The sequence below is a fragment of the Alternaria postmessia genome (genome assembly GCF_024291825.1).
Source record: "Alternaria postmessia strain BMP 2775 chromosome Unknown scaffold_5, whole genome shotgun sequence".
NCBI lineage: Eukaryota > Fungi > Ascomycota > Dothideomycetes > Pleosporales > Pleosporaceae > Alternaria > Alternaria postmessia.
Window position 1 is genome coordinate 369,416 of NW_026260078.1, and position 14,591 is coordinate 384,006.

Here is a 14,591-nt window from a genome sequence, read left to right on the forward strand (position 1 = left end):
GCAAGGCAAGACAAGACAAGGCATGGCGGCGATTGTAAGAGTGTTTGTTGGCAGTGAGGAGTGCAGCATGCTGTTGACAGGTACAGTAGATGATGCCATGGGCGTTTAGAGAAATGTTCGGACGTTTGCAGGTGGTTGTGGGGCATTTGAATTTCTTTGTTTCGGAGGTTGAAGATGTGCAGTGCAGGCAGTGAACCGTAGTATGGGATCGTATAGGGTACACAGCATGTGTGCCCCTATTCCTGGGCAGAGTGCGATGCCGTGTATGCGTGCTGTACGCCGAAGGTGAAACACATGCAAATTGGACGCACACCACCAGTGTTTGTGGCCTAATAACAGTCGTGTTGGTCGCCAGCAGCCATTTGACGACCCCTGAACGCGCAATGCTGCCATGCCGACAGCCAGTGCTTGGCCCGCAGCCAATCCCACTTCAGCCCTCTGCCAATCGCGCGCCGTCCCAAAGCGGATAGGCCCCAGGCCGTGCCTTCCCAATCCATGCGCAGCCCCCTGGTCGTGCTTTCCGAGGACAGGGTCTAACAGGGCGACATGGGACGACGGCACAGCGACGGATATGCCTGTGCTGGATGCAGCATGTCCATGGGGCGCGACGGCGAGAGTACCACGGATGGCGACATTGGATCCAAACGCTGGGCGCAAATACACTTTGGAGTGCGCGGGTGCCTTGCATCGTCAGCCTCGCCTCTCCGCCGGCAACGCTGACAGGTCGAGCTTGTTGCGAGGTGCAGCAGTCCGGTCCAGGCCGAGGGGCAGTCGACGCGGGAGCTGTTAAGCGCTAGACTGTCTTCTGCGAGCGATAAGAGCGCAAGCGGGTGTGAGCCCTGCGACGAGGGTGCATGTGGGTTAGTTGCTCGAACAGGCCGGAGCCTGTCCATTTGAATCGCCTGTGACCGAGCGCAGTGTGCACTGAACCCTTCTCCGCCAACCCTCTCCCCATTCACTCTTTTCGCCCGCAAACAAGCAACAGTTGGCTATACAAGACGCTCTGCGACACCAGTTCGCGACCACTCTGCCCAGTCGCAGCTTCCGGCTAAGCTCCCCCGCTCGTTTCGCTGCCAGGCCGCCGCCCGTGCAACCGCTTTCTCTGTCCCCGTCGCACACGCTCTGCCTCTGCCGTGCATAAGCCGTACGCTGCCCCATCACAAACCACCGTTGGAGCTGGCGTCCAATCTCCAATGACCTAGAGACACACGCCGACTCGACGTCCTACACGCCGCGCCCGCGCACCCCACGACGCTCTTTGATTGCCCATCTTTTTTGGATATCCTATGCCCACGACCTAACATGGCGCCCGCTCCCTCGTCCACGGCCGACCAGTCGTCCACCCCGCTGGCCGACTATTTCTTCATATCTGGCATCGAGTCCTCGCAGGTCTACGACGAGCGCACCCAGAACAATGGCATAGTAACCTCGCCGCTTGCACAACCCCCGGTCGACGAGACCATCGAGGAGGACCGCGCCCTCGAGACAGACTCAATCCGCCCAACCTCCCAGGACGGCCTGTCCAATGCTGACACCACTCGACGGAGGTCTGCGAACCGATTCAGCGAAAACCGCCAGTCCAATGGTACAATCGTCGGCATTGGCTCCGATTCCAAGCAGACTGCAAGCAATCGTAGCAGCGCCACCATCAAGGGCCTGCAGCTTGGCGGCTCTGGCCTCAGCGACCAGGAATTCGACATTGCACTGCGCAAGTTCGCTTCCGAGCGGGATACCTTTCTCGAGGAAATACAGTTTACTGCTGGTGTTGCGCAACAGGCCCGCTCCACCCCCACAAGGCCGCGTCCCAGACCACAGCGCGTGTCACAAGCCAACAATGACGACGGCGTTGGAAATCTCAGGTCCGGTGTTGGAAGCATCCGTCGCCGTATCTCCACCATGCAGAGCAGCCTGAAGCGCCAGTCGTCGACAGCGAGACAATGTAAGTCACCTTCCACATTCACGCCCGACCAGGATCTTTGCAGGGCTGGGCCTTGGACCTGACATGGGTCGTTTGCTTTTTCCTCGATCTTGACTGACGTGCATACAGCCTCAATTCGAACGTCGAAGCGCATGTCCGGGTACAACTCTGTCATACCAGTACCACAGCCCTTTCAGCCTGATCCAGACATGCATCCTCTTCTCCGTCGCTACGAGCCTGTGCTGCTGGACCGTTATCCACCCCGGAACATGGTCGAGGAACTTAAGAGGCGGAACCCATTTCCTGACTACGTGCCCATGTTTGCATTTCCCAACGATGTTAGTGTCGTCTCATCTGACGAGCGACCAAAGAGCCAATGGCATGGATTTGCCATGACCAACGGAGACGGCTCCAAACTTTATGGCATCTGCATCATCGTTTGGCTGCCACTGAACGCCACAGCTGCAGAGGGTCTTGAGCGCCAATGTGAAGAATGGAGAAACTTGCACATGAACCCAGAAGAGCGAGAATTGGCGAGCAGCCTGGGTGAACGTCTAGCATTGGAACGCGCGAAACTATCCCAACTCCTAACTAAGCTTCCATCCGTGGCTCCTGACTCCGAGGAGCGCGAAGATCTGGACGACCAGATTGGCGCTGTAGAGGAAAAAATCCAGTTGATGACCGATCTGCTTCGCCCAGTGAGGCATGGTGCAGCATCCAAGATCGAGGGTCTTACTGACGGAGACACTGGACTCTGGATACCCCGTGCTTATGGTGTCATGGGTCGAGATGCGAGTCTAACGCCCTTCTGGAAGGAGTGGCTAAAGGCCGTCGTTGTCCCAATGACCACGGGTGCCATCCTCCGAGTCCCCGCCAGCTCACCGCGAGTAGGTATGTGGCAGCCGCTTGAGCGATACGTCGTCAATCTGTGTGCAGAGGCTCTTAGTCCGATCACCTCCATTACGCAAGTTGAACTAGCAGTTCGCGAGCTTCGCATGTACGCTCGAAAGGAGGCAGTCAACGAGCTCCCCGGCTCCCGAAACATCGATATCTATGCTCTCTTCCGATGCATGTCCATACCCAACATCATCACCTTGTTTGAGTATGTGCTCTCGGAAGCCAGAATCATTCTCCTTTCCTCTCACACGGCTATGCTACATTTGGCTAGTATGGCGATAACCAACCTACTGTATCCCTTCCAATGGGCTGGTGTCTTCATTCCTATTTTGCCTGCCCGTCTGGTACAGACGATAGAGGCGCCATGCCCATATATCGTGGGTATCGAGCGTCGTTATGAGCCCGCTGATTACCCTGACGACGACTATGTTCTCGTCGACCTGGATGCTGATTCAATAGTCTCCAACGGTCCACCACCACCATCGCTGCCACGCCAACAGCGACGAAAGCTCATGTCTCTACTTCAACAATCTGCGCCGCATCATATACGATACGGCGTGCCTACTGGACCGCCAGCTTATGCTGTAGAAGCTTTCCCGTACGATACGTTCGCCTCTGAGAACCCCGGTGTCTTCTCATACAGAGCACACCCTTCGACCGTCCAGAACTATGTCGGCCTAAATTCTACGTCTTTTGGAACTGTGGTCGGACCGCCTAGTTCCAGGCCTTTGATTTACAACGCATTCCTGCAGTCAAGTGCTTCGAGCCGTGGCAACGACCGACCATCCACAGCCACCACCATAAAGACGTACCAATCGCCGCCTTCGCCCAAGGTTTCCCCAGTCTCGACGGTCTTTCCACCCATGCCTAGTACCCCTATATCGCGAAGCGATTCTGGTTATGCTCTCCAAGCCAATCTTCGCGAGAAGCGATCCGCCCACTTCGAGACTTCAAGTCGGCGAAGTTCATCGGTAAGTTTGGCTTCACACCCTTCATTGTGGTAGTCCATTGACTAACGTGACTAGTTTGGTTTCGAACGTGTACCCCAAATTCGGCGCCCCTCTCAGCCGTTCCTTGGCCACGCGCCGAGCGCATCAACATCGTCTTTGAGTCATGAGTACAAGGCGGGGTCTTCGTATGCCCCATCCGTGTATGCTCAGTCAACACTGGCTGCTTCGACGATTATGCCTGGTATGGCTATGCAACAAGTACGGAACACTGCAACAATGCAATGGCAAGAGGGTCATTGCCTGCAATGGAGACCGCACGAGGATAAAGCTCTTTGCTCGATATGCGAAGAAAAATCCGATGATGGTCTCTATCGCTGTACCGGTGAGTTTCGGATTCGCTTAGTGTGATTTGCTTTTCTAATGTCGTGAAGGTTGTAGCACATACGCCCATGGTAGATGCGTGGATATGATCTGCATCGTCTGCCCGACGGCTTTCCGACCCGACCAAGTGCGTGCATCTTTCGTGCGGTGCTTTGCTAGTCTATTCTACACCTACCGGCGTTATCTGATACCGGCTACTGGCGAACGCAAAAAGTCTGGTATGACATATCAATTCAAGATGGACGAATTCGTGAAGAGTCTGCCAGCGGAGAACGTACAGTATATCACAACGCTACAGCAGACGCAAGGTACGTGTTGCCATCCTACTCTTTCTTAGGCGTATGCTAACATGCAATAGCTTTCAATGAGTTCATACATGAACGCGAGAGCAAGTCTGCAGACGATCCCACCATCAAACTGTTTGATGAAGTCATCTTGGCGAAGCGGAACCGCGGAAAGTCATCATTCTTCTACAAATCGAAGGTGGACTTCCTGTCCGACACAACGGATCATCTTTGGCGCACTGCGTCCGCAACTCCGCCAAATTCGCGTTTTCCAGGCGATTATCGTTCTGTGATCAGCCGAAGTACGTTACACGCATCCCTTCACTCGATGATGCTAACAAAGATGATAGTCCCCGCAAAACTCGACCCCACGCTCATGAAAGAGCCTCGTGTCATTCAAGGTGTGCCACGCGTCCCTCAAGGGAAGGCCCGCCGTAAGCCCATTCCGTCCATGCTTGGACCAAACGGCAATAGCCCACCACAAATCCATACCTCATGATCTCGACACCACAACCTTACGCTCTCTATAACGACGAACCCGACCTCCATGCCTCTCCCTCTCTCGTCACAGACTCTCATCTTTCTGTCTCATTACTGTACCGCATTTATCATACCTAGCGACGGAGTTCTCGGCGCATCATGGCATTGCGAGTGGACCTTGATAGTCCGCTGGCCGGTGCTTGTTTCTCAGATTGGATATCTGACGGAAGGATAAAACGTCATCTCCAAAACCATCTTGCATCACATGGGGTGTTTTGGAAGTGCTTTTGCTCGGATCGACTCAGAATTCGACTCCAGTGCAAATTGTTTCTCGGCTGCATGCTGGGCGGTGCAAAAGAAGCATTTGGTTATTATGCGAGTATACCTTTGTAATGCGTTTTCTGCACTCACTCGCCCCAGATTGGCATATACTTGTAGCAAAGGCTAGGCAGTGGCGAGCTTCTCTTGTATATTATTGTGTTAAGCATCAGATGAGCCAAGTGATGTATGGAACAGACCTCGACTATCCGCTTCAATAGCCTTGTGCAAATGTTGATTTCAAGCCACCCGTTTGAAAAGTCACCTCCCACCCACACGACTTCAAGCAACGCGCACCACGTTTGTAGCACTGACACAAACTGCAGGAACCCGTCCAATCATGCACGTGTTTCTAAACTTGTTGTTCCTGACTAGCATGTTTAGGGCGACCCCACCAAGTAAGCGGCACACTGGCTTGGCAAGCGTCCGTGTGAGCCGAGCCCCTTGAGGATCAGGTCGAGACTCAGGCATCTCTTCTACTCTTCCCTCTCTTCTCATCAACCGTCCTCGTTGTCCATTCATTCTTTCAGAATCGATCTCCTACAGTCACTCTTTAGACTACACTATCGTTAATAAAATCCACCGTCTCTACCACGACTCGAATCGAATCGAACCAACCTTTCATACCCACCAACACTCCTACTTCAACCGCTAATATGCTCGGACGTACCGTTTTCGCCGCGACTTTCTTTGCGCTCGCTCAATTCGCCATGGCCAGCCCCCCTGGCTGCCTCCTCGGCGCTGTCAACCAATATGAAGACCCATCTGACATCAAGGCCGTCTGCAAGGCCAAGGACCTGAGCGAGAAGGTAGCGGAAATCTGCGGTGACGATGCTAAGGACGCTATGGCTGCGATCGCGGAAATTTGCAACGACGCGGACGTCGACGTTTGTAAGTGTTCCCTTTTGCAGTGAACACCAGTTGCAACGATTCGGACCGAGGAATAGGGCTTGCTGGATGAATGTAGGCTGACAGAATGTGTAACAGCAACTGCTATCTCTGCTTCTGGCTCAAAGACTGCTACTGGTTCCTCTCACAAGCCCACCGGCACCTCGGGCTCTACCCTCGTCTCTCTCTACCCTACCGGCTCGAGCGGACACGGAAACGGAAACGGCACTGTTCCTGTTGCCTCTGGCGGACCTAAGCCCACGGCTGGCACTGCGACTGGCTCTTCTGGTCTACCAGAGGCCACTGGTGCCGCTGGCAAGGTCGAGTTCGGCCTTGCCGCTGTTGTTGCCGGACTGATGGTCGCTGCTTTGTAAATCGGATAGGGATAGCCAAATACACCAAAAGATAGTTGGGCAATGGTGGTGAGATGTTGCATAGATGAGATACATGTGGCTGTAGATTGCATTTGGGTGTTTGTAGGCGTAATTGCATAGACTTCAAGAACACTACTACCTTCCATTCCGTCCTCAGTCGATCTGCGATGCTCTGCTCCTACTGTAGAGCTTGCCCTCAACGCCAGATATATCAGCAAACTATTCAGTCACCGTTACTATGAGTATTTCAACAAGAAGGGGCCAGCTCATGTTCGCGGTTCTGCGAACCTAGCGGCAAAGTCAACATTGAAGCACTACATGGGCAGATCCCCTTACAATTTACCCCGAAAGCGCCGAATTTAATGAGGATTCTAGACCACAGTGAACGACGAAGCGATATGTGCCTTTGGACGTCATCCACGTAAAGAAGTCGGTACTTAAGTACTTAGGCAATTCAGCCATAAGATACCTTCGACAGCTTTTTCTTGCGGTACACGTTACGTACCCTCGCTACATGCGTTGGATCGCAGACAATAGTATAGCATCAAGAACGCAGTTGTATCGAATTTTAGAACCAGCCTAAAGAGGCAAGCGCATTATGCAATAATCCGTGGTTGAAGTGGATGTTCACATACCGCAAATAAATTCGCTCTATCGTGCCGCGTACCCCACCACCCCCACCTTCATACAGTCATATCGTGCACCACAGTGCCTGCATCACTAAGAAAGATGGTTTGCGGGCTCAATCCACCCCAAACTCGTACGCTGTCATTTGTACAATCTATATAATGTTAAAGTTTTGCGGCTTAGTCATACAACACATCCAGGCAAGGTTCGTACTCCCAGTCATTCCAACTGGTTTGCAACATATGTACTAACTGAATTCAAGATGGCCGAGCGGTCTAAGGCGCTAGCTTCAGGTGCTAGTAGAGAAATCTGCGTGGGTTCGAGTACGTTCTACCACACAGTACTGGGTTGTGACAGCTGCTAACATATAGTAGATCCCACTCTTGTCACTATACCTTCTTTTTTTGCGCTTTGATACTTTGTTTTAGTAGCTAACATCCTTCGCGTCGCTATAATACTTATAAACAATTGTGTCCTGATCCTTTTAGAGGTAACTACGTAGCTGTGGATTCTAGCATTGCCGTGTTTGGGGACCTCGACCTTAGCATCGAAGAATAGTTGCCTAGATTGGAATACCAAAATTTCTTTCGACTTGATACAGATACATGACGCATGTAGTCGCGCCTCCTATCAAAGTGATTCTTGGTTGTCTAGCATCCGAGGCTAGAGAGAAGAGAGTAGAGATACAAAGTAAGAGAGCGAAACATATACTTCTCACCTAACGCTTGGTCGTTCAGAATAAACATCGGCTTTGGCCTTCTTCGAAAAAACTCTAGCTAGGTGCTATGCGTAGTCGTCGTAGTAGACATCTCAAAGTGGAAGTATTGTTCATTTGCGTAAACAAACATCATATCGCTAGCTCTTGCTCACTAGTTGCAACCGTGAACGGATGTGAAAATAGGTTACCGTGTTTCCGTGTCTGCCTCGCCTCAAGCACACTGGTAGTACGTAAGAGTTATAAGAGAGATCACCACCCAGATGTTTCTCGGACTAGTCGTGGTAGTACTATGGGTGCGCGTCTCGGAGCTTGGCTCCGAGTCCCTATTATGTGGCAGTCATATGGGGAAGATACTTTGGACTTAACAGCCACACAAAGTAATCCTAGCTAAACCGGTGGGTTTACATTTCTCAACCATGTCTTCTAGCATCTTATGCTTACTGCCATCGATACTGGGTCCTGCGGGTTCTCTTCACCTAATGGTCGCAGTTTCCGTCAGCCATGATCTCTCATCATATACTTCCATGTCTGCGGCTCCTCTACCGTTCTCCGAGAAGTGACGGTTCATTACTCGTGGCAGGAACTGATGGATGAAGTTGGTCAAGTCCTAATCTCTCCAAGCCGTTGCCAGTTTTCAGCAACGCAAATACCAGTTTGATTGCTTCAATACTGGCTGCACTGTTCAGAATCCTGTTCCAGCATCATGCTTCTCTCGTTTTCTATGCTCAGCTATCGGAGCAAAAGTCTGGTATCTTGCCGCTAACCGCAGTTGTCGCAGTGGGGCTTCATGCGGCTTGTGACCAAACTCCACGCCAACTGACGACGGTACACCGGTACCTTTTTCACTAACAGGGTTGTTTCAAGATAAGCAAGGCTTTCTGACACGTTCAACAGTACCTTCCTCTGCGATGTCGCGATACATCCAACGTCACTGCGACCTGATAGAGCATTCCAGCCCAAGGAAGTGCTTTGAAGGAGTCGTGATGTTGGTAGTAAGTACCACATCTTCATATCCAATGGAAACGCATGCCGTTCATCGCAACAAAACTCTTTGGATTTTGATCGACAGAGATTTCTCCTTAAGAAGTCGTCCTCTCATCTTTCTCTTCCTCTATCATCCCATCACCAGATCGAACGTCTTCTAATGTGTGCCGTCAAGTACCCATAATTCTACTATCGCTTTATAAGTTTGGTGCCTGTCAACAAAACTCATCAACACCATCCATATCACCGCCATCATGGTATACTCTTCAAGAGTGATGGCAGCCTGGAGGCAGCCGCCCAAGGTCTCGCTAGACACCTCTCCTTCTCCTCACACTACCCAACCTACGACGCCGACGTTACCACCACTGATCAAGCGAAGACGATCCTCCTCTTCATCAGATGACTCTTCTCGTTCTTCCTGTTCCTCTTTCTCTTCCTCTTCGTCAGACTGGCATAGCGAATCACCGCCACCTCGGCGCAAGGCAGGACTACCATCATTCGAAAGGTTGGAGGATGGAGACATCCTCTACCTACCAGCCACACCAATCCCATCATCCTCCATCATCAGGAAGCATCCGAACCAGAGCGAGGTTGAAAACCACCTTGTCGTTGTTCTTGGGAAGAGAAGATATCATGGCAAATACATCGTCTCTTTCCGGCAATTCACCACCTTCCATGACATATCAGTCGAGGAAAAGAAACCTGGGCGCCAGCGGGGTTTCTTCATGCTGTGCGATAACGACGAAAGTATGACAACAGAATCGACCAACCCAATAGCCAGGATGGCCTTGGGTCTGCCGCTAAAGAAGCGGAGCTATATCAATCTTTCGCCCAACTCTCTGTTCGAAATAGAGTACGAATACCTTGACTCTTTTCACAACACACTGCGGAGACCCAATGCTGAATCAGTCGCATTCATCAAGAGAGCACGGTGATCCATCTGAACTCCCCCTCTCGACCATGCCGAACGCCACCCTTGGCTCATGCCTGAAGGTCCCCGGCTCCTTCACTTCTCGAAAACGTTGATCGCCATATATAGTTTGCGCCTGAAAGTCCGACTACCCGTCATTGGAATTCATATCTAGAATGAATGGCAACCCGCCAACCTTCGAAGATATCATGAAGAGACTGGGTGAGGCGGCAGAGGAGCAACGACCAAAACAAGTCGCCGAGCAGGAAAACATTCGAGGGAAGGATAAGAAAAGCCCACCAAAATGCAGCGGTCAGAACGCCTGCTAGTGTTGGCCAGTGTGCCAACACCAACAATAGTGATGCAGTATGTGCTTGGTAAGTTCTCGTCCCTCTCTTCCCTTCCAAAGATATATGAGCTAATAACGATAAAGAGAGTGTACCGTACGTTAATCGCGCGTTTGTACATATCGATTACACGGATTACAACTTCCTAACACATGTCGCAGCAGGAGTGATCTGAAGATGAGCCTGACAATTGGGTTGGCAATGTATTATAGTATCGAATAAAATTTCCTTGGATAGGATAAGCCCACGCTACCCAACCTAGCCGGTCTAGGTCAGAATCTTGGAAGGGTAGAGTGTGGGGTCTCATTGAACGCAGGGTTACACGCACTACCTCGAGGATGGCTCTTAGAATACAGAGGCGTTGTCGTCTTCACGATGCGCTCTCAAAAATTGCACATAGCTGGAGTAAGCTCCAAGGATATCCAGCTCTTGTATTAAACCGATATATTGGCCAGAATAGTAACATGACATAAGCTGGTGTCTGAGTTGGGGAGGCGCTTTTGTCGCAGTTTAAGAATGCAAATGTCGAATAGGTTCGACGTATCGAATGTTTGTGATGGCGTCCAAGCTGTTGGGTTGTTGATGCTTACGATATCCGCGTGTGTTTTTCTGTGGTGTGTTAGGAATGAAAAGTTATAGCTTCTATGTACAGTCCTTTCGTAGATGTGGATGTAAAAGAACAGATACTACATTGGCGTAATGAAGAAACTCAAGATAATTAAAGTGGCCATAATTACGTCATGTCGCACAAACCACGGTTGCTTAGTTCGCAACCGTTTGCACGTACATCGACACCGACTTGAGCTCCTAGTAGACAGCGCACCAGTGCCTCTTTCATTCTATTCATATTGGGCTAACAGAAAGCTTGCATATAAACTTTTTGGTCACAGACTGAGCTATATACTATGGGCTCGTATATGGGGTTTATGAGCAATACAAGAGGGGTGGCTCTCAACGTATTCATAACACATGTTCCGAATTTGCATGAAGATTTTGGGTGCTTGTGGTCTGTATTTGTAAGAACCAGTAGCATAGCTTTCGCATTCTTGCCCCGACATAGTTTCCAGAAGCGGAGAGTCCCAACCACATCGAACGCCGAGCCGGCCCACTACGATCGTATGTGGGTTCGACGCAATCAATGACAGAGATTCTATACACGCTCAGGTTCATCTCATTTGATGTCATCATGTCAAAAGCATATCGCCGGCCATGCCACTGGCTGCGGAGTCGTGGTTTGAAAACTTGATGCGTAGCTTATCATATCGACCCGATACTTATAGACGCTCGACTTACGTATCCAATTAACCAAACAAAAGAGAAAGGATACGAACCGTCCGGTTTTCAATCGAGTCCTGAACATCCTCGAGCCCCTGATACCTGAATCATGTGTACTTCTACGCGCTCTACGCAGCCAACAGTATTGGTCCTTGCGCAGGAGTACAAACTACGATCGAACGTCAGGAATAAGAGATTCGGAACGAGTTGAAAGTGAACTAATCCATAGTATGATTAGAAGCTCGATCGAGAAACCTTTCGACGTGATACAGAACTTAGCCGAAAGTCTCGTGTACGAGGATATTGACTTCTGTAGACAAATGCCACGATATGTTGAGACTGAAGACTTACCGACTCCTTGTGTAGAACGGGACATGAATACATATGTTACAGAGCGTTTCTGTATCGAGCATATGAACTTCAAAGACTAGGTGGTAGTCATGCTGTTAGACGACCCGCCATCGTCCATTCGAGGTGTACCCATCCTTGTCACGGAGAACCAGTATCCATGCTTCCGACTCTTGCGCATTATGCCCCTTCGCAAGAATTCTCATCTCAACCCAGCAGTGAGGCGCGGAACTGGAATGCCTCGTCAGTTGCCCACGAGTTGCCTGAGGCCGATCTCCAAAATGCCTCTTGTGTCCAAAACCGCATGCAAATCGTTGGCTCAATTGTGTCATCGTAACACGCTGAGTACCATTAGCTTCCCGAGCTTCTCTTTCACGTTGCTCATGAAAGTCCGCATCTGCTTAGTGTCATCACGCCCGTACTGAACCAGTTGATCCCTCAACGATGTTGTCAGAACAATTTGTTTACTTTACTGCCCGGCTCCCTTCGCTTGCCGACGATTCGGTAGGGTATCCAATCTCAGGTCTGCGCTGTGCTGTCAGGCTACCCTGGATCTCGGACGAGGACCAAGACGATGCGAAGGTGGCGACGTATGAGCACCAATCTCCTGTACAGATCTCAGAGTCTTTGGTTCGTGAATTTGGGAAGTATATTAGTGCTCTGCGTATAGCCCGTGCAGACTGCTGTGCGGGGCATGGATGATATATAAGAATGAGGTTAACATTATGAGCAGCTGTTAAGACATGAGGCGGTTGCGACGGACGAGTCTTGTCTGTTTAAACTGCAGGAACGAAATGGAGAATAGTGGAGCTCTGTGTCCACAGCCTGGGCTTGATGGCAGAAACTATAGGGCCATGCGGAGACCGAGGAGAGGACTCATTGTATTCGACTAACAATTCACTCACCTTGAGAACACCTTGAGAAGGCGGTACGTCCTACTGACAATACCGCGTCACTCGCAAATGCTTTTGTGTCGCTAGCAGTACTATTGTCACGGGCTCAATGCAATCTTCTAGCTCCTTCGTTGCTAACCGCCAACACCATTCAACGCACTTTACCATCCTCTCGCGGAACCACAACATGTACTGTTTGAGCGTTTTCTTCCTCTGCTTCATCACGACTGTTGCTGCCTCGATGATTGCAAAGGCCGTATAGTACCGGTTTGACGTTGGGCAAGGGCAGCCGCCCTAGAAGCTCCCTTTGGCGCATCACCTACTACCTATACACTAGGAGAGGAAAGCCGAGCAGAAAGTGAGAACCCACTAACCCCTTTACTCATTTCGCAATAGCAGGCGTATTGCGACCCAAACCCTTGGAGCTCGACCTGGAACCTGGAATTGGACCTGGATCGTCGCGCGCATCACCCGAGATTCAGAAACAGCATTGAACATTAATTCCCAGAACCCATCTCTTATTACGCACTACCTTCCTCGAGACGAAGGCCACCATGGACAACATCGTGGAGATTCAAGGCCAAGGGCGTCGTGGGTCCTTCGGCGACAGACGTCCGACCTTTTTACGCAAAGTGGCCGACTCGAGTCAGAGGGAGCAAACAATCTCGCTTTTTGCAGTTTATGCTTAACAGTCTCTGTCATTGAGGAACGCCACCCTCTGAATGACTGCAAAACCTCGGGTGGAATTTTCCGATGTTCTTCGAGAAGCCACCAGGGTCGAGATCCTCTCCCACCTCGCGCCACGGAGCCTCATCCTACTGCAATTGATGATAACCTTCTCTCACAAACACACTAGCTGGCGCTATCAAGCGTCCGGTTCCCGCCTCGTCCATGGACCCAAGGTCTGGTTCCGTCTCCACAAACTACTGAAGATCCAGAGCAGCTCGTGACCTGTCACGATCGAAGATGCCATCCGCGACCGCCTTGTATCTTATCGTCCACCGACGCTCGCCGTCTCACCGACATTTCTACACCGGGCAGAACGTGCTGCCAGCGCCCCACCTCAGAAACCATAGGCGTCGAAGAAAATATCAAGTCCAATAACCAGAGGCAATATGTGTGGAGATAAGGTATTGAGAGATCAGAGAGTGAGGGGATGCGCTCAATATCGGCGTGGCACATGGCAGTGTGCAGCCCCTGTTGAAACGGGCTGCAAATGAGATGCGTGTCAGAGAGAGCGTTTCGAAAGCCACGCTGACGGTCCTCTATCAAATCTCATTAATGCTCGGGTAATGTTTGACTGCTGCAATGCGATCCTCGCGTGACTGCAGTAGCGCTGAGAGGCTACGTTCAGAGGACCGTCGCATTGTTATTGTCCACACTTCTCCAAGCGGTTAATGGATGGGCAAAATGCCTCGGTGTTACACAATGCTGCATCGTTCACGCCAGCGGCCGCTAGGCAAAAGGAATCGGTTGCCACGTGTTGATACCCCTGGCAGCACGGCATTATCTTGACGAAAACCTGCATGAGTCGTCGTGCTCTGAGGCTGCCGTAAGCGCCGATGATCTTAGCCTTGTAGGGTAGCCATGGGATTCTTGCGAAGATAAACTAAAGATATTTCTCTCGCGGCTAGGGCGGGCAAGCTTCGAAAATTCGAAAACCTTTCGAAAAAAACTTGACCCCAGATCAGCAATATGGGCTGATGTTTGCAAGGATGACGGCATTTGCATGCGGCAGCTAGGGATCTCTGGCGGCGGAGTATGCTGCACCGGCATCGCTTCAGAATCATACAGTTTCCGGGAGGCTGAAAGGACGATGGGCGAACATGACCATCCGAAGCCTCCGGGAGCTGCTCCATACCACTTGCATCATCATCATCGTTTTCGCTGAGCTTGGCGAGAACAAGTATATGCTCGTTCACTAGCCGCGTCTGCTCTCGCCACAAAGTGTGGTTGAGCGGGAAGAACCCGCCGGGCACCCAAGAGCCTCGGGAGGACG

General features: G+C 51.1%; 3 protein-coding genes and 1 non-coding gene across 4 annotated transcripts; all 4 read left to right on the top strand.

The window, feature by feature from the left end:
* Nucleotides 1-1,302: 1,302 nt before the first annotated feature.
* On the top strand, nucleotides 1,303-4,929 carry J4E82_001393 (uncharacterized protein; the record flags this gene model as incomplete). The annotated part of the gene is made up of 6 exons (XM_051727708.1): nucleotides 1,303-1,939; nucleotides 2,048-3,786; nucleotides 3,841-4,147; nucleotides 4,197-4,454; nucleotides 4,505-4,732; nucleotides 4,781-4,929. The coding sequence occupies 6 exons, from the start codon at nucleotides 1,303-1,305 to the stop codon at nucleotides 4,927-4,929; spliced, it is 3,318 nt and encodes a 1,105-aa protein (XP_051592553.1).
* Nucleotides 4,930-5,884: 955 nt separating this feature from the next.
* J4E82_001394 (uncharacterized protein) lies at nucleotides 5,885-6,490 on the top strand (the record flags this gene model as incomplete). Its single annotated transcript, XM_051727709.1, has 2 exons — nucleotides 5,885-6,119; nucleotides 6,216-6,490. 2 exons carry the CDS (start codon nucleotides 5,885-5,887, stop codon nucleotides 6,488-6,490), a joined length of 510 nt encoding a protein of 169 aa, XP_051592554.1.
* Nucleotides 6,491-7,378: 888 nt separating this feature from the next.
* Nucleotides 7,379-7,462, top strand: J4E82_001395. The gene has a single exon. It is a non-coding gene; the product is annotated as a tRNA-Leu (tRNA).
* Nucleotides 7,463-9,073: 1,611 nt separating this feature from the next.
* On the top strand, nucleotides 9,074-9,754 carry J4E82_001396 (uncharacterized protein; the record flags this gene model as incomplete). Its single annotated transcript, XM_051727710.1, has 1 exon — nucleotides 9,074-9,754. One exon carries the CDS (start codon nucleotides 9,074-9,076, stop codon nucleotides 9,752-9,754), a length of 681 nt encoding a protein of 226 aa, XP_051592555.1.
* Nucleotides 9,755-14,591: the final 4,837 nt, after the last annotated feature.